General features: G+C 35.7%; 1 protein-coding gene across 4 annotated transcripts in view; it reads left to right on the top strand.

Moving 5' to 3' along the window:
* Positions 1-19,469, top strand: part of PARG (poly(ADP-ribose) glycohydrolase) — a 222,384-nt gene that overhangs the window by 919 nt on the left and 201,996 nt on the right. For 3 of the 4 annotated variants that reach the window (XM_053922150.2, XM_053922151.1, XM_053922149.1), the window contains exons 2-7: positions 4,082-4,148; positions 4,903-5,883; positions 6,785-6,972; positions 15,366-15,484; positions 15,608-15,691; positions 18,166-18,240. In XM_053922150.2, coding sequence (XP_053778125.1) covers positions 4,082-4,148; positions 4,903-5,883; positions 6,785-6,972; positions 15,366-15,484; positions 15,608-15,691; positions 18,166-18,240 — 1,514 coding nt within the window. Of the gene's footprint in view, positions 1-4,081; positions 4,149-4,902; positions 5,884-6,784; positions 6,973-15,361; positions 15,485-15,607; positions 15,692-18,165; positions 18,241-19,469 lie in introns of all 4 variants that reach the window. The other variant, XM_071221242.1, reaches the window with a different exon arrangement.

Raw genomic sequence — 19,469 nt, 5'->3', positions numbered from 1 at the left:
TTGACTTGGGTGTATAGAGTTGAACAGGAGTCATTCAGCCTCTGCCTTAAGACCCTTTCCTCAGGATTTAGAGGCAGTGGGGTGCAGATCTAACATAAGTATTGAAGGATGAGCAGGGTTTGCTGTATAAATCCAAGAGAGAGTGAATATGAGTATACAGAACAGCATGTGTAAAAAGTGGTAGGACTGGAGTGCAGAATGACATTAATATCAGACACTGGGAAGGGGAGCAAGAGCTTATCATAGACAAACTTGAGTGCCATCTCAAGGCATTTAGGCTTTGTTCCGTGGTTAATGGGGAGCCACTAAAAAATCTTTTAAGAAGGGGGATATTTGGTTAGTATTTTAGAAAAATTGCTTAGGCAGTCTTTTCTAACTAACAGTTTAAATTTCACTTTGTATATAGAGTAAGAAATACATGTAATTAAGTAAATATGCTGTATTTCTAATGAATGTTTCATGAAATGATACCCTTACTGTGTATGATACATTCTTATGCTGTCATTTGTAGTTTGTAAAACAGAGAAAGTGAAGAGTATAGACACAGAGATCAGCTGCAAGAAATAAGTGCTGTTGTCTGATAAATGATGTACTTGTTCTTTTAATGTTGGTGCTATTTTGAAGATGAAGAGGAAAGGAAGAGTTTTAAGATTTTGGATATAGATTTCAGAGTGCTTGGTGAATGAAAGTGGAGAGGAGGTGGAACTTCCAGATACTATGTCTGACTTATATGACAAGCTAATTTGTGGTTCCATTAACTTTACAGATAAAGGAGAAGTTAATTGTGGTAGTAGGGGGCAGTTAATCCTCACTGGTTGGAACTTCTGATTTTCTGAAGAAGAGGGATCAAATTAATACTTTGGCTGTACTTACATTTGCAAATGTCAGTATACCTGGCGCAGGGCACCAGTTAACAAAATGTTCAAAGTGTAAATATATCAAAAACTATTGCTTCAAATTTTGGAATTTTTTTTAGGAACTTTGAATTTAAAACTTTTATGTATAGTTTTTCTAGGATAGGTAGGTAGAATAAGGAAGTAGATATTTTTTTCAGTATCTTAAGTTTTGTGTTATCTTCCGAACACATTTCTTATATTGATTGAAATTTGCATATGTACATATAGGCAGAACCTAGCATGCTATTCACATTCTGATAGGGAAGGATTTGTTCAATTGTGTTGTGGAAGCTCCCTTATTCTGCCTGTTATAACTACCTAGAGTTTCTCTCCCCACTCCAGAAATGATCCAAGTGTAGGTCAGTGGTTGGTGAATGAGAGGCTGGAGCTGGCTTGTCCCATATTCCTTAGTGCTGTCAAAAACATCTTCAGACCTCTTTCCTCATCTCAGAAACTCTCCCACTGTCTCCATTGCTCTTTGTTTTTAACCACATCCTTCCTTCCCATACCTTACTTTGCTGCTGGAAGAAAGACTTTTTGTGGAGGCAGGGTGCTCCTTTGATATACAGATGAATTTTACAGATTTTGTGCCTTTTGCCTGTATCTGTAGCAATTAAATGATTTGCTTATTGAAATATGCTACTGAGTAATGTTACTGATGAGATTATGTATAAATGGTATGAAGTCATAACGAAGTAGGGTAACTACTGATCTCAGTGAAAAAGAGGTTGGATGTAAGTGTTAGAAGAGAATAATACATTTGTTGAGTTTCTGCTCTGTAAGACTGGATACTTAATATATTCTCTCATTGATCTACATAAGCCTTGGAAGTAGGTATTGTTAATCACAGTTTATAGATGAGAAAAGAGAGGCTTAAAGAAATGAATTACTTCTAAGTGACTTAACAAAATTCGCAATCTAAGATATTGTTTGACTCCAGATCTTGTATCTTTTTCATCAACTCTCACTGCTTCCCTTTTTGTTTACTGTGGTTATTTCTAGTTAAAAGGAAGGAGTTCCCAGGAAACCTGGGAAGCATCATTTTATGCTTACTTCAGGAATTAGGTAAACTGAAACAATCCTGTGATGTGTTGCGAAAGAAATCTTTAGAAGCCAGAGGTGGTGGTATTAGAAAGAGAAGTAGGCAGGCCTTTTTCTGGGGTCCTCAGGAGGACTGAGGAATGTGTTATTCATAGGAAATATTAGTTCCTCACCTGATGGTTCTCTTTCATCCTGTTCTCAGGTTTCAGGAATGATAATAGGAAGCCTGAAGTGAGGGAACACAGGCTCAGTGCCACAGTTTCAGGAGAGAGCCCTGTTCTTCAACTGCACTAGAACACTTCATAGTGTTTTCAGGGTTTTTTTTTTTTTTTAATGAAACCGTGTAGGCAGTCTAGGTTCCATAGACTTGTCATCATGATTCATATGTATTACAGGAACCTAGCCATTGCATACCATTTAATCCTTACATTTATGGGAAAAGGTATTTTAAATTATATACTGACTCAAAAAAGGAAATTGTTTTGGCTTACTGCTGGTTTTTAATTTGAGGATTTTCTATATTTGCTGTATTTGACATAAAATTAAATAGAGAAGATGGAACTAGAGAAGTCTCAGAATGAAATGATTCACTTTTTACTCCCTTCTGACAAACTAATATTTTTCTGAAGCCTGATTTGCTGTAAAAGTACTAACTTAATTAAATCACTAAAGTAGTGGTCTTTAACAAGAAACATCAAATATATGTATATGTATAATTTTTATATTTTATTATAAAATAAATACAATATATATTTATTTTAAAATATATATATTATATTCTTATATACATACAATTTTTTGAAAGAATCTATTTTAAAATGCTGAATTGATTTTTAATAAGTTGGAATGTTAGTATTTTGTGGGAGGTGCAAATTATGTGGCACTCAATTACAGTGATAAATAAGCAGTCTATTTTTACTTATTTGGAACAGCATCTGTTTGGCTCTTGTTATTGTGTTTGAGGGGATTTAGGTAAATTAGAATGAGTCTATGATTGAAGAAGCCTAGATTCTTACACTGTAATTTAGACAGTAGTTGAGATGGTTGAAGATTTTTTGTTTTTTTATACTAACATATATACATTTAACCTACATGATATACATTAAATTTTGAAAGCATGTTTATTTCTAATGCTTTATAAATTGTGGCTCGCATTTGTTTATGTTGCATCTCTCTCTGCTGAGCCATCAATTCTACTTTTGCTACTCTGTGCTGGTCATTTCTACATGCAGAAATGACCAGCAGAGAGTACCCTAGTTATCTAATTGGCATCCCAAATTTAGCAGTTCAGAATTGACCTAATCATATTTCCCCCTAAATCCAGTTTTCTTATATTCCACATTTAGTGCTGTCATGATCTTTTGAGTTTATTAAGCTTAAAACTTAGTGTCACCTTTAACTTCTCCTATGATTGTGTAGTCTTTAATGACTCACTTTTCAACTTGTTTGAATAGTTATGGTCCTTGGCCAATAGTTCTCCAACCTAGTTGATCATCAAAATCACTTTGAAAAAAATACAGATTCTAGCTCCCTTCACACCTCCATCATCACACATATAGATTCTGATTCTGTAGATCTGAGTGTGTCCCTGGGATCCATTTATTAGCAGCCTCTTGATGATTCAGATGGTTTGAGAACCACTGACCTAGATCAGTAGCTTTCTTGCTGGTTTCCACCAATGAACTGTTTCTTCTTGCCCCTTTAGATTTGCCCTCCAGGCTACATGGGAGCTTCCTAGATTTGATTTATGGAATTATAGCTCTGAGTGTGAATTTTGACACTTATTTGTAATCCTAGGAGAGATACTATTAATTTGGATGTTTACAGATAAGGATGTGAGACCCTCACAAAGTCACATAGGAATCTGGTGTGGGAGCTAGAATTTGAATCCAGGTGGTCTGATTCTAGAGCCCATGCTCTCATCCTTTAGGCCATACCAACTCTTTTAGAGAATGGTTGCTTTCTACTCTATGATGAAATGTATTTATGTTCCTGTATTATCTCCCATTACAAAGGGAGTGATTAATCTTTTTAACCCACATAAGTTAGCCTTACATGTATATATGCTGCCAGAAGTATTTTCTCTTTGAAGGCACGCATGCATATATATTAATGTTTTGGGTGTGTGTTTTTTTTTTTAACAGTGTTCAAACAAAAGACTATTACCAATTGGATGGACACTAAAGGAATCAAGACAGCTGAATCAGAAAGGTATAGAAACATACATATATAGAGAAATGAATACCATGATATATGGATGTTTATCTTGCCTCATGCTATTTTCTCTTTGCTTTGTCAGTTTTTTAAATCCACATTTATTCTTTCAATTTATAAATAATAATTTTTTAGAGTCTCCTATATGTCAAGACTGTCCTATATATTTGAGATAAACAGAGATGAAAGAGAAATAGTCTTTGTCTTTAAGATACTTGTAATGGTGGTGGTGACAGATACAGAAATGAATGATTATGGTAAGTCCTGACTTAACATGGTCAATAGGTTTCCTGAAATGATATATAATGAAACCAATTTTGCTAAAGGCTAATTGACATAAACAAGAGGTAAGTTTCTATCACCCCTTATCAACCTTATAGCAAGTTGAATGAAACAATGTTATTTGAGGGCCTGCTGAGTGTGATCAATGTAATAGTAAAGGTATAAACAAGGTACAGTGGTGGCTAGCATTATAGAATAAACAATCCACTTTACCTTTGCAGAAACAACTTCACAGTGAGTGAAATTTAACACTTCTGTCAGGCACATAGTTGGGGAAAGGGCATTAAAGGCATATGTGCAAAGACATGGAGTCATTAATGAGAATGCTATATACTCAAATAATCACAAGTAATTTAAGTATTGCTGTGATGTTATAGGAATGTGGTTGGGTAAGTGGTTTTCTTGCATAAGTTTTTTCTATTAAAATATCAGTTCTGTTGTGTCATTAGTTCTTTCTATTTTCTTATAGTTTGCATAGTAAAGAAAACAACAATACAAGAGTAGAATCCATGATGAATTTTGTACAAAAAGATAACTGTTATCAACATAACATGGAAAAATTAGAAAATGTTTCTCAGCTAAGTATTGATAAATCACCAGTTGAGAAAAGTGCACAATATCTGAACCAGCATCAGACTGCAGCTACGTGTAAGTGGCAAAATGAAGGAAAACATACAGAGCAGCTTTTGGAAGGTGAACCTCCAACAGTAACTCTGGTATCTGAACAGTTCAGTAATGCTAACATTGATCACTCACCTCAAAATGATGATCAGAGTGACACATACAGTGAGGAAAGTAGAGATAATCAACAATTTTTTATACCTGTAAAGGTTGCAAATGCAAACCAGACTACAGAAGATGGACAGACCAGAGAAGCCAGAAGTCTCCAGAAGTGCAGAAAGTCTTGCCATCTTGTGGAAGACTGTGCAGATTGTCAGCAGGAAGAGATCAATGTGGTGCCAGAGAGTCCCTTGTCAGACATTGCCTCAGAGGATGTCAGTACTGGACTGAAAAATGCCAACAAATTGAGTAGACAAGAAAGTAGCCTAGGAAATTCTCCATTTGAGAAGGAAAGTGAACTTGAGTCACCAATGGATGTGGATAATTCCAAAAACAGTTGTCAGGACTCAGAAGCAGATGAAGAAACAAGTCCAGGATTTGATGAACAAGAAGATGGCAGTTCTTCACAAACAGCAAATAAACCTTCAAGGTTCCAAGCAAAAGAAGCTGACACTGAACTGAGGAAACGGTCCTCTGCTAAGGGAGGTGAAATTCGATTACAGTTCCAATTTGAAGGGGAGAGTTGTGCTGGAATGAATGATTTAAATACCAAACTACCTGAAAGTACTTCTAGCATGAATGTAGAATGCAGAAATTCCAAGCAACATGGGAAAAAGGGTTCTAAAATCACAGATCATTTCATGAGAATGCCCAGAGCTGAGGACAAAAGGTAATTTTTTCCATCCAGAGTATCTCCAATAGTGCAATGCATTTTGTAATTTTGTAAGGAGGGTTTAGCAAAGATATAGTTTACACTGAAGCTAAATAACAGTTGCGTTTCTTGTTATCTATTTATGCTAAATTTATACTTAGACTCAAAACTTTAAATTCTAAAAAGACCAGACTCAAAAATAAGTAAATAAATATTGTTAATCAGATTTTTAGTTTCATGAACTAACTTCTGAAATTTATGTAAATTATCAGGACATAAAAGTATTTGATAGTAGCTACTGTTTATTTAGCCATTTTCCTAGGCCATTGTCTACTCCATTTTCTCTAATGCTCTGACAGGCAGACAGGTGGTATTGTACTCACTTCACATATGAGAAAACTGAAATTGGGTTTAGAGAATTCACTGAAATTACGTAATTTGCGGGCAGTAACACTGGGATTTAAATCCCAGTCTAATTACAAAAAAAAATTAAAATTACATTTTTGCAGTTTTTCCATATGGAATAACTCTTAAAGCCCGGTCTCTGTTTTCTGTGATTTTTTTTTCTGTCAAAGTTCACTTCACTGAAGATTACTGTCCAGAATCCTGAGGAGTAACTGATACGATAAACCATGACTTACTTGGTAATGTCCATATTCTTACGTGGTCCTTTATTCAGAAGGTGGTTTACGTGTGTTTGGAAATTCCTACCATAGACTATTGAAAAGGAGCTTTTGGGTTTTACTATAAGCTTTATAAGGATTTTTGTTTGTCTTATTCTGTTTTTATAATTAACAAGGATAAAGAACAAGCTTGACACATTTTAAACAATAACAGTCTGGGTAAATTTTATACTGTGTATCCAAGTGAATTTAAACAGTAAGTACATTGTGACTGAATACATTTGTTTTGACATTAGAAAAGAACAATGTGAAATCGGACATCAACGAACAGACAGGAGGATCCCAAAATACATTCCATCTCACCTTTCTCCAGATAAGAAATGGCTTGGAACTCCTATCGAGGAGATGAGAACAATGCCTTCCTGTGGAATCCAGCTGCCTCTCTTGAGACCATCTGCCAATCACACAGTAACTATTCGGGTAGGTATTATCTCTCACCTATAAAGAGAGAAGACTAATAAAGTCTTGATTTCTTTTGTTACTTATTAATGTGAAAAACAGACAAAGGTGTAGAAAGTGGTTCTCTTTTTTGCATATAAAGTACTAGGAAATCTATAGAATGTAGAAATATAATGATAGCTTAATATGGTACTTAATAAATCCATAAGATGAATTATTGTCAACTAATGAGGAAATTGAATTTTTTTTTGTATTTTTAAGAAAATTCATTGGATTCTTTTTTAAAAATAAATTAATTGACAATATTTATTGAGTACCTATTATTAGATATATTTTAGGTTATCTAATAATGGGTACTCAACTGGGTTAGTTCCTAAAATTCAAAGTTACGGTTCAGTATCTTCAAATCATTCTCTAGTTTTTCCCTCTTTTTTGAGCTTTAGAGTCTTCCAGATGTCTCCATCACTGTTCCACAGGTATCTCAAACTCAACGTGTCTAATACCAACCTCATTTTAAAAATTGTGGTTGAATATACATAATAGAAAATTTACCATTTTAACCATTTAAAAATACTATGTTTCATTGGCATTAAGCATATTCACCATATTCTACAACTGTTACCACTATCTATTTTCGGAACTTTTTCATCATCCCACACAGAAACTTGGCACCTACTAAATAATAACTTCCCATTCCTTGCTTGCGCCTATTAACCTCTTTTATACTTTCTGTGAGTTCTTTTTTTAAAACACATTTTTATTGAGGTATATAAAATTTACCCATTTTAAATGATCAATTCAGTAATATTTAGTGAATTTACTGAGTTGGACAACCATCACCATAATCCAGTTTTAGAAGATTTTTATCATTCTTGGGACAGTTTTAGTCATCTCATTTGTGTCTATCTTGTTAGACTTTATAGGAGCTACTTATTAAAAAATCCCTTTTATGGTACAACTTAGTTTAGATGTGATTAAATATTTCAAAATACAGAATTCTTTAGTGTAGTTAGAGGTAGAAGCAACAGTTAGCAGGGTGGTGGGGTTTGAGCTGAGCTCAAAAAGGGGTGAAAATTTCTGAGGTGGACTTTAAGATAAGACAGTTCTAAACATGTATGTACCTTTATAAGTAAAGGCTGTGCAGTTGAAAAATATTTGCTTTAGGAATGGAAAACAGTTGGTTTGCTGGAGCTTAGAATTTGGGAAATGGTGGAGAAGACTTTGAAAAGTATATTGGGTTTATATATTGAGGGCTCCAGGTGGCAGGAACTGGAATTGACTTTATAGGTAATAGAAATCATTAAAATGCCTGTGCAGATAGTAGTTGTGTTGTAGTAAGATTAATCAAACAGATGTATGTAAAAAAAATAAAAAATTGAAGTGAGGATGCATTGGAAACAAGGAAAGGTAATAAGAGATGAAAAGGAAGGAGGTAGTAATTATCAAATTGTGCTGCATGGAAGTGGTTGTGGGGTTCTTTTGAAATTCAACTCGTTTCTTTTCTAAATTATATTTTTAACTCTGAAAAACCTATAATAAAAGAACTAACAAACAATTTGAAATTGTGTGTGTTTGTTCGGATTTGAAAATGCTTAATGCCATATTTTAACCAGCAGGTTTACCAAGAGAACTCATCTTTGTTCATACAATAGAATCAAGATTCTCTTGCCACTGCTGTTTAACTGAAGAGTTTCCTTAAGCATAAAAATAACAGTTTAAAAAATTACCATTTGCAACTATTTAGGTATGTGAGTAATATTTTCTTAATGATGTGTAGGAGATAAAAAAGTAAATTAAATAGTAGCTTTAGCTGTCATCCCTAACTCCCAATTTCAAATTTTGCATTTCTCAAAATAGCCATTCTCATTTATTGATGTTAGAGTAAGTAAAAACCATTGTAAAAATTATACTTATAAAAAGTTTTTATTTGATTTTCATGATTTCATGTTAGATTTCTTAAAGAAAAATGAGGTCTACTATTTTAAAACGTTTGAAAATCACTGAGCTAGGGTAATAATTGTTAAGATAAAAAAGAAAATAGATGGCTTCATTGTTTTATTAAAATTAATAGGACATGGTGAATTCTTAAAGATTGGGTGGTAAGGGAAAAGGGGGCATTGATAATAACTGTCTAATTAAGAAAAGGCTGGATCACTAAGAATATATTGATGGTTAAGATTTGGAAAAAAGATTGATTGGGGAGGTAATGATATTTTGACTTTTCCTCCTTTTCTTACACTGTCCACAAAGAAAACCCAAAGCATCCTATGCCATCATTATTTAATCTCTGTAATTACTGTTTATTTGTTAGATAACCGATGACCCATAAATTCAAAAAATCTTAAAAATTATTTTTGTTTTATTGCAGTAGTAATGAAGGATCATTATAAAAAAATGCAACTGTTATATGAAAGTATATAGCTCAGAAAACCTGTCTTTTGTAGTCCTATTCCAAGAGTTTAACTATTTGGTATATTCTCTTCTAGATTCTTTTTCCTGAATATGGTAATATAATATATGTGTAATGAACAGTTATTAAATAAATAACCCTTAATTACATTTCTAAGATGCCAGATATTAATAGTTACAGAATTTGAAGTAATAAAATAAAGCTGATATTTAGCGTTAGGAATGTAAGGCAGTCTGAAACTTCATGGACATGACACTCAGTGCTTGATTATCTATAATACATGGATGACACACATGCACATAGACATCCATGCAGACATAAGCAAATACATATACACACATACATACACAAAGCATATTCTTATCTGTGTGTTCTCCTATGTGGAAGCTGGACTGGTACCTTTTCTGTCACCTCCTATTACATGGAACATCTTTACAAAATCACGTTTAGGACCTCCATTTGGAGGTAAAAATAGTTCCAGCGTAATTGATGTCTTAGCCACTTTTAACCCTTGACCACTCTCTCCTTGGAGTATGCTCATCCTTTGGCTTCAGTGACACCATATAATCCTAGTTTTCTTCCTCACCCATTAGTTACTTCCTGTGTTCCTTTAGCTCTTCTTTATGAGACCATTCCTCAAGGTTAATTCATAGGTGTTCTTTTCTTACTCTCTCTCTGGTGTTCATCCATGATTAGGGTTTTAATGGTCACCTATATAGGCGGCCTTACAAATTTGTTTCTGTTGAGTTGCAGACTTTTTATGCAGTTGCTATTTATGGTATTTTTTAAATAAGCTGTTCCCTTTTTGAGGAACAATTGTTCTTTTCCTGGTTAACTTCTTTTTATTTATTTATTTTTAATATACTTTATTGATTATGCTATTACAGTTGTCCCATTTGCCCCCCTTTATTCCCTTGTGCCCTACACCCCCCCCCCCCACCTGCATTCCCCTCCTTTAGTTCATGTCCATGGGTCAAGTTCTTTGGCTTCTACATTTCCTACACTATTTTTACCCTCCCCTGTCTATTTTCTACCTACCATTTATGCTACTTATTCTCTCTACCTTTTACCCCTCTGTCCCTGTCCCACTCCCCCACTGATAATCCTCCATGTGATCTCCATTTCTGTGATTCTGTTCCTACATTAGTTGTTTGCTTAGTTTGTGTGTGTATGTTTTAGGTTAGGTTGTTAGTAGCTGTGAGTTTGTTGTCATTTTAGTGTTCATATTTTTGACCTTCTTTTTCTTAGATGAGACCCTTTAACATTTCATATAATAAGGGCTTGGTGATGATGAACTCCTTTAACTTGACCTTATCTGGGAAGCACCTTATCTGCCCTTCCATTCTAAATGAAAGCTTTGCTGGATACAGTAATCTTGGATGCAGGCCCTTGCCTTTCATGACTTGGAATACTTCTTTCCAGCCTCTTCTTGCCTATAAGGTTTCTTTTGAGAAATCAGCTGATAGTCTCATGGGAACTCCTTTATAGGTAACTGTCTCCTTTTCTCTTGCTGCTTTTAAGATTCTCCTTCTCTTTCATCTTGGGTAATGTAATTATGATGTGCCTTAGTGTGTTCCTCCTTGGGTCCAACTTCTTTGGGACTCTCTGAGCTTCCTGGACTCCCTGAAAATCTATTTCCTTTGCCACATTGGGGAAGTTCTCCTTCATTAGGTTTTCAATTTCTTCATCTTCCTCTTCTCCTTCTGGCACCCCTATGATTGGGATGTTGGAACGTTTAAAGTTGTCCCATAAGTTCCTAAGCCTCTCCTCATTGTTTTGAATTCTTGTTTCTTCATTTTGTTCTGGTATAATTTTTTTTTTTTAATTTATTGATTATGCTATTACAGTTGTCCCATTTCCCCCCCCACTCCACTCCATCCTGCCCACCCTCCTCCCTCCCACATTCCCCCCCTATAGTTCATGTCCATAGGTCATACTTATAAGTTCTTTGGCTTCTACATTTCCTACACTATTTTTACCCTCCCCCTGTCTATTTTCCACCTATCATCTATGCTACTTATTCTCTGTACCTTTCCCCCCTTCTCCCCCTCCCACTCCCTTATTGACAACCCTCATGTTCTAGTTGTTTGCCTAGTTTGCTATCGTTTTTGTTTTATGTGTGGCCGTTAATAACTGTGAGTTTGCTGTCATTTTTACTGTTCCTATTTTTTATCTTCTTTTTCTTAGGTAACTCCCTTTAACATTTCATATAATAAGGGCTTGGTGATGATGAACTTCTTTAACTTGACCTTATCTGAGAAGCACTTTATCTTCCCTTCCATTCTAAGTGATAGCTTTGCTGGATACAGTAATCTTGGATGTAGGTCCTTGCGTTTAATCTTGGGTAATGTAATTATGATGTGCCTTGTTGTGTTCCTCCTTGGGTCCAGCTTCTTTGGGACTCTCTGAGCTTCCTGGACTTCCCGGAAGTCTTATTTCCTTTGCCAGATTAGGGAAGTTCTCCTTCATTATTTGTTCAAATAAGTTTTCAAATTTTTGTTCTTCCTCTTCTCCTTCTGGCACCCCTATAATTCGGATGTTGGAACGTTTCAAGGCGTCCGGGAGGTTCCTAAGCCTCTCCTCTTTTTTCCGAGTTCTTGTTTCTTCATTCTTTTCTGGTTGGATGTTTGTTTCTTCCTTCTGGTCCACACCGTTGATTTGATTCCCAGTTTCCTTCTCATCACTATTGGTTCCCTGTACATTTTCCTTTGTTTCTCTTAGCATAGGCTTCATTTTTTCATCTGTTTTTCGAATAGATTCAACCAAGTCTGTGAGCATATTGATAACCAGTGCTTTGAACTGTGCATCTGATAGGTTGGCTATCTCTTCCTCGCTTAGTTGTATTTTTTCTGGAGCTTTGAAGTGTTCTGTCATTTGGGCCATTTTTTTTTTGTCTTGGTGCGTCTGTTACTTTAAGGGGCGGAGCCTTAGGTGTTCACCGGGGTGGGGTAATGCAGGTTGCTGCTCTGTGATGCTGTATGTGGGGGAGGGGCCGAGAGGGAGCAATGACGCCCGCCTCACTCTCCTCCGGCTTTCAATCTTTTACTCCGCTACCCACAATCAAACTGGGCCCCTCTGGTGCTGGTTCCCGAGTAAGTGGGCCTGTGCACACTCTAGGCCCCTGTGCATCTCTCCAACAACCTCTCCTGTGAGGCTAGGAGTCTCTCCCGCTGCTGCCCCAACCCCCACGGGCCTTTTCAATCAGAGGTTTGAGGCTTTATTTCCCTGAGCTGGAGCCCTGGGTTACTCGGTCTGCTTCGCTCCCTGCCGTTCGTCTGGTTTACCTGTGGGCAAATGTAGTGCCATGGGGTGCTACCCGCTGCTCTGCCTGCCCCGTTCTCCGCCACTCTGAGTCCGGCCCTCTGGGTTTATCTGTGCAAATGTGGGGCCGCAGGGTCTGCTAGTGGTCAGACTGCCTGCGCCATTTGTCCCACACTCCGCCAGTCTCAGTCCCGCCACAGCCACGCGAGTCCTCTCTACCCCGGTGCCTGTCTCCGCCCCTCCTACCAGTCTAGATGAATGTTTATTTTCTATTTCCTTGGTGTTGGTCCCCCTTGCTGTTCGATTCTCTGTCAGTTCTGGTTGTTCGATTCTCTGTCAGTTCTGGTTGTGGGAGGAGGCGCAGTGTGTCTACCTACGCCGCCATCTTGGTTCTCTCTGGTGTAATGTTTTTTTCTTTATGGTCCAAACCATTGATTTGAGTCCTAGTTTCCTTCCTGTCACTGTCGGTTCCCTGTAGATTCTTCATTTCACATAATGCGACCTTCATTGCTGCCTGGGTCTTTTTTATGCTGTTGAAGTTCCTGGTGAGTTCCTGGAGCATCCTGATAACCAGTGTTTTGAACTCTGCATCTGATAGGTTGGCTATCTTTTCGTCACTTAGTTGTAAGTTGTTGTTTTTCTGGAGCTTTGAACTGTTCTTTTATTTGGGCCTTTTTTTTTTCTTTTTGTCTCAGCGTGCCTTTTAGATAGTAAGGGACCAGGGTGGGGCAACCCACCTTGCTGGGTTGTGATGCTGTATGTGGGGGAGGAGTCTGAGCGGGAACAGTGCCGCTTGCTTTGCTCTTGGCTGGTTTCCAGTTAGTTCCCCCACTACTCACAAGGAAATTGGACCCTTCTGGTGCTGATTCCCGGTTGGTGGATTTTTGTATGTTTTAGGATCCTCTGGGTCTCTCCAACGAACTCTCTTGTGAGGCTGGGAGTTTCGCCTGCTGCTGCCTCAACCCCCACAGGTGTTTTCAGTCAGAGGCTTTGAGGCTTTATTTCCTGGTATTGGAACCCTGGGTTGTGTGGTCTGTCTCGCTCCCCAGTTGTTCCTCCTGGTTTATTTGCACACAAATGTGGGACTACCCCGTCTGCTGGCCACCACCTCGCCAGGTCCTCCAGCTTCTGCCTTGCCTGAGAGTCCTTTCCACCTGGCTGCCCATCTCCACCCCTCCTACCGGTCTGGATGAATGTTTCTTCTTTAACTCCTTGGTTGTCAGACTTCCATACAGTTCGATTTTCTGTCAGTTCTGGTTGTTTTTTGTTTTTAAATTTGTTGTTGTCCTTGTTTTGGTTGTTTGAGAGGAGGCAGTGTGTCTATCTATGCCTCCATCTTGGCCAGAAGTCACTGGTTAACTTTTTTTCATCTTTCGGAGTTCAGCTCAATTGCCACTTCCACAAGGAAGCCTTCTCTACACACATAAGTTAAGCTAAAATTGTCTAGAATAGATTTATTATTTTTGAATCCTCACCCAAGGACTTTTTTTCCATTGCTTTAAGAGAAAGAGAAAGGGAAAGAGAGGGAAGTGAGAGAGAAGAGAGAGAGAGAATGAGAGAGAGAGAGGGAACATCAATGTGAGAAAGAAACATTGGTTGATTACTTTTTGTAATATACCCTGACTGAGGATTGAACCTGCAACCTGGGTATGTGCCCTGACCAAGAATTGAACCCATGACCTTTTGGTCTAAGGGAAGATGCTTCAACCAACTGAGCTACAGCAGCCAGGGCTAGAATAGATTTTTTTAACACCACAAACCTCTCATTTACAACATATTACAGTTCAAATTTTATATTTATTTTTGTGATTATTTGATTATCTGCAATGAAATACTGATTCGTGCTACAACATGGGTGAATGTTGAAAACATTATGGTAAGTGAAAGAGGCCAGACACAAAAGACCATATATTGTATTAATCCATTTATATAAAATGTTAAGAATATGCAAAATGTAAAACTTTGTGTTTTAAAATATCTTCTTCCTCAGACATTTATTGAATGTTTATTATAAATAGCATATGCATATATATAAATGTGTATGTTTACATATATGTATATGCTATACATATAAAAACACACATGCCATGCTCTGTAGTAAATATTCAGAATACAAAGTTAATATGGTTATTATTCTCAAGAAGTTTAGAGTCTAGCTGGGGAAGGAAAAAAGAGTGTGCTCTAGTGTGATCATGATCTAATAAAACAAGGGGGAATAAACTACCTACCTTTAAAATTTTTTTGAAGGCTTCCTAGAGGAAATGAAAATTGGGTTGAGTGTTAGAGGTCAGAATAGATGTTGAACCAGATGGTGTTTGGGTAAGAGAGGATGTTAACAACAGGGAACATCATTTGGAATCAGAGTATAGGCAGAGGGGAGCCATTTTAAGATTAGAAGCCTGGAAATACTTGAGAAAGATAGTATCATTCCCAAGTGAGCATGGGGTGTTTATGGGGGATGAATGTTGGGTATAGTTGGAATTAGAGAAATAGAAGACTGTTGGCAGAAATTCAGGCAAGGAATAATGAGGATCAGGGGCCTAGATTGGATGAAGATAGAATGCCCAGGACTTGGTGTTTAGGAAACTGATTAAATGGAGGTAAGGAATGGAAACAGCTGAATAAGATTTCTGCTAATGCAGAGGAGCTGGTGTGTTTTTTATAGTGTTTGGCTGCTTTATTCTTTTGTAAATGATACATGGAGTTTTTATATACTTACAGTTCTTGTTAATTTCTATTTCAGGTAGATCTTTTGCGAGCAGGAGAAGTTCCTAAACCTTTTCCAACACATTTTAAAGACTTGTGGGACAACAAGCATGTAAAGATGCCTTGTTCAGAACAAAACTTGTACCCTGTGGAAGATGAGGTAAAAACAAAACTGATTTTCTTTTAGTTTCTGATAGTTTAGTACATTCTTGTTTGACTCCTGCTTCTATAGTGAAAAAAAAAAAAACTTAGTTTGCTTATTTGTTTTTCCATTTTCTCAAAGAATGGTGAACGAACTGCAGGGAGCAGGTGGGAGCTCATTCAGACTGCACTTCTCAACAAATTCACACGACCCCAAAATCTAAAGGTATGTTTTTTTTTGCTATTCTTGCCTCTTACGTGTAGCTCTTAGAGATGGTCCCTGTGTCTCCTCCCTGAAAGACTTTTTTTTTTAAAATCTTTAATGGACTCCGTTAACAGCATCGTTTATTTGCAATGTGCTTGCTTCCTGAGGAACTCTATTTAGAGACATTCTTGGTTTCCATTTCATCACTGAGAAATGAGTAGAAGTATTAAGAACTGTAAATGACTTGCCTGAAGCCACACAGAATAATTTGGAGAACCAGAAATTAGACCTCTGTTTCTTTATTCCCCATCCAATTTCCTTCCATTCAAGCTTCTCTTTTGTTTTAGAATTATCATGTTTCTGAAATGTCTTTAAAAGTAAATGAGGAAAGAATTATGACTTTAGTAATATTTGCCCAAAGGAAAGCCGAGTTTCCTAATGATTAAATTATACATTAAACATTCCTTTTTTTTATTGCTTTTGATATAGCTTCTAGCAGTTTAATAATTTATTAATTTAATATTTTGGCAGTAATTTACTTTTTGATTTTTTAAATATTTTATTTAGGACTGTGAGGGCAGTCTATCTAGTCATTAGATTGCTTTTCTAATAGCTAAAATATGGGTAAGTATATGTTTATTTTTGGCACTATGTAAACTTTTAAGTTTTTATAGCTACAAACAGTAACAGATATTTCTGTACTTCTGTGAAAATGGGTTTCATTGTCTTTGAGAGGCTTAATTTGTTGTGTATAGTTTCTCAGATTTTATACTGTTTTTGCATTTATTCTTACAAGTTATTCTTAAACTGTCTATTTCTGTAGCTCCTGTTTTTTTTTCCTTAACATGAAAATACATTGATAATGTTGTGCCATAATGTATTTTGAAAATTTTATCCCTTAGGTGCAGTGTTTTTTGATCTTGTAGTGTAATCCTTTTAAATGAAAGAACTTCTCAGGGTCTGCTCAGGGTCTGCCAGAGTTTATTTATTTTTAGTATAATGTTAATTACATATGTACAAACATTAAATTAAATATAAATTCTTTATACTTATAGTATGTCTAGGAACTTGAATATCCCCTGGTTCCAAGTAAATAATACACATTCTGTTGGCTCCTTTTTTAACCTAGATAGATGCTTGATGATTATTTATATGGCATGAAGTGTTTTTCAGGAAGATCTTGGGCAGAGTGTTAATTTTTTTAAACCTCTTTAATGATAAAGGAATTTGGAAATTTATAGTAATAATCTAACACAGTGTTTTTCAGATTTACATATGCCTTCAGTAAAAAAATTTTGGGGTGTGTATTATGAGTATTAACAGCTTATAAGTTCTACATATTTATTACTTTATTAATATAAAATATAATCAAAAGAGAAATTTAAAAGGATGAGGTAAGATATAATTGTAAATAATAGTTCTTTCTGCATAACTAATAGATTATTTGAAGTGTAGCCCCCTCTGGTATTAAAAAACCAAAATTCAACTGAGTAAATTTTAAAGATCTTATTGGCTTTATTCACCAATTCATGAATTTGGGTAGCATCCCACCCAACAGATAGAAAGGAACTCCAAGAAGCTATACAAAATAAGGACATTTATAAGGATAAAGGAACGGGAACAAGGAAGTTATATTAGTAAAAAGTGCAGGTTACTTTCCTTTAGGGAATGACAAGGGTCTATCAGGCAGATGACCACACTAGCGCCAACCAGGTGATTCCTGATTGACTGATTTAAGATTCTGTTTTTGGGAGAGCCAAAACTAAATAAGTTTTGATTTGATGATGTGGCGCTCAGCATAAATGACTCCATTTTGGGACCTGTTGTCTATTTTTAATAATTGGCACCAGGTATAAAGTACTGCCTATTCAGACAGTAATTTTAGTAGATGGCATACTGTTTTGACTCTTCATTCTACATAAGTAGTATGTAGCTTATGTGAACTGCTGGGAGAAGATAACCATTAATATGTAGCTTATAAAAATAGCTGATAATAAAGGAGAAAATATTGTTTTATGTTTTAGGGCAGTGTATCTCAATCATTTTTTTATTATTGCCCTCTCCACCAGGGATCCTTTTTAGACATTTTTTCCCTAATTTACTCTCCCCTTGAAATTTTAATGCTACAAGTATAGTGTATGTCTGTATATATAGTGTGACTGTTTTGATGGCCAGAAATCATAATATTTAATTTTTTTAATCCCCAATATCCAATTTATGTCTACTAGGATTGCATCACCTCTGTTTAGAATGCATGCTTTGGAATAATTATGATGTTTTTCCCCTATTGACCTATCTAATCTCATATTTCTTAAGTGAATAATAAATTAGTATGCATTGTATTTGTTCATAGCTACTGACGTGGAGTAGTTAACAGTAGGAGGAAGTTTGTCCATCATTTAAAAATTTACTATAAGTAGTTCATAAAGCATACAGGCTATTCATAGATAATTCACTTGACTATCATAAGGATTTTGTTTATGCTTTTTTCATAGGATGCTATTCTGAAATACAATGTGGCATATTCTAAGAAATGGGACTTTACAGCTTTGGTTGATTTCTGGGATAAGGTAAAAGTATACTTATTTCTTTAACTATGAAAATATGACAACTATAAAAAGTTTAAGAAAAATACCCATAATTCTATCACACCAACACAATTATCATCTTTTATTTTTGTGAAAAGTATTGCCTGTTATAATAGGCATGTTTTAGGAACTAATTTTGAATTTTGCTTTATTCTTTTTTTCTTATATTGTTATACCATTATCAAGATTATTAATAGCTGCATATTTTATGACTAGTTTTTGAGGATTTAATGATTCCATATTCTCAGACATCTACGTTGTATCTAGTTTATACGTATAAACATAGACATACATGTATAGTTATGTGCCACTTAACAGTGGATATAACTCTGTGAGAAATGCATCATTAGGCGATTTCATCTTTGTGTGAACATCATTGATGTTTTGCACTTACACAAACCTGGATGATACACCCTACTGTACACCTAGGCTATATGGTATAGCCTATTGCTCTTAGGTTACAAGCCTGTGCAGCATGTGGCTGTACAAAACAGGTACAAGAGATCAAGAGATGTGGTAAACACGAGATGTATGAGGCTACTGGCTGTGTTTACAGCATTTTTTTTATAAGTAGAGTACACTCTGAAATAATCATAAAAAATATAGTATAATAAATACATAAAACAGTACTGTAGTTTATTACTAAATATTATGTACTATACATAATTTGTGTGCTATACTTTCATATGAATGGCAGTGCAGTAGGTTTATTTACACTTCAACGCAAACACGTGAGTGTGTGTTGTGCTACACTATGATGTCATTAGGTGATAAGAAAATTTTGGCTCCATTATAATCTTATGGGATCACAGTCATATATGTGGTCTATCATTGACTGAAACTGTATGCTTTTCCAAGTTTGATACTGTTTTTTTAGGTGATATCCAGAAATTATAAGACTAGGTCAAAGGGCACACAATTTTGTGGCCATGGATTTATGCTATAAAATCATTCTCTGCAGACTAGCAAGTTAGTATGCCATTGGCAATAGGTAAAAATACTACTTTCATAGTACTGTTGGAGAAAAGGGCATCATTCTTTTTGAGAAAATGTCCGTATATCTTTTTTGTAACACTTTAGTTTGAAATAATGATAGATTCACAAGAAATTATGAAAAAATGTACAGGGAGGTTGTATGCATGCTTCATTCCACTTTCCCTGATGTTGATTGCTTAAATAAATATAATACAATATCAAAATCAGGAAATTGA

This window comes from Desmodus rotundus, chromosome 4, assembly GCF_022682495.2.
Source record: "Desmodus rotundus isolate HL8 chromosome 4, HLdesRot8A.1, whole genome shotgun sequence".
Taxonomy (NCBI): Eukaryota; Metazoa; Chordata; class Mammalia; order Chiroptera; family Phyllostomidae; genus Desmodus; species Desmodus rotundus.
Note: the sequence above shows the minus strand (reverse complement) of the source record. Positions and strands in the feature narration are given on the sequence as shown.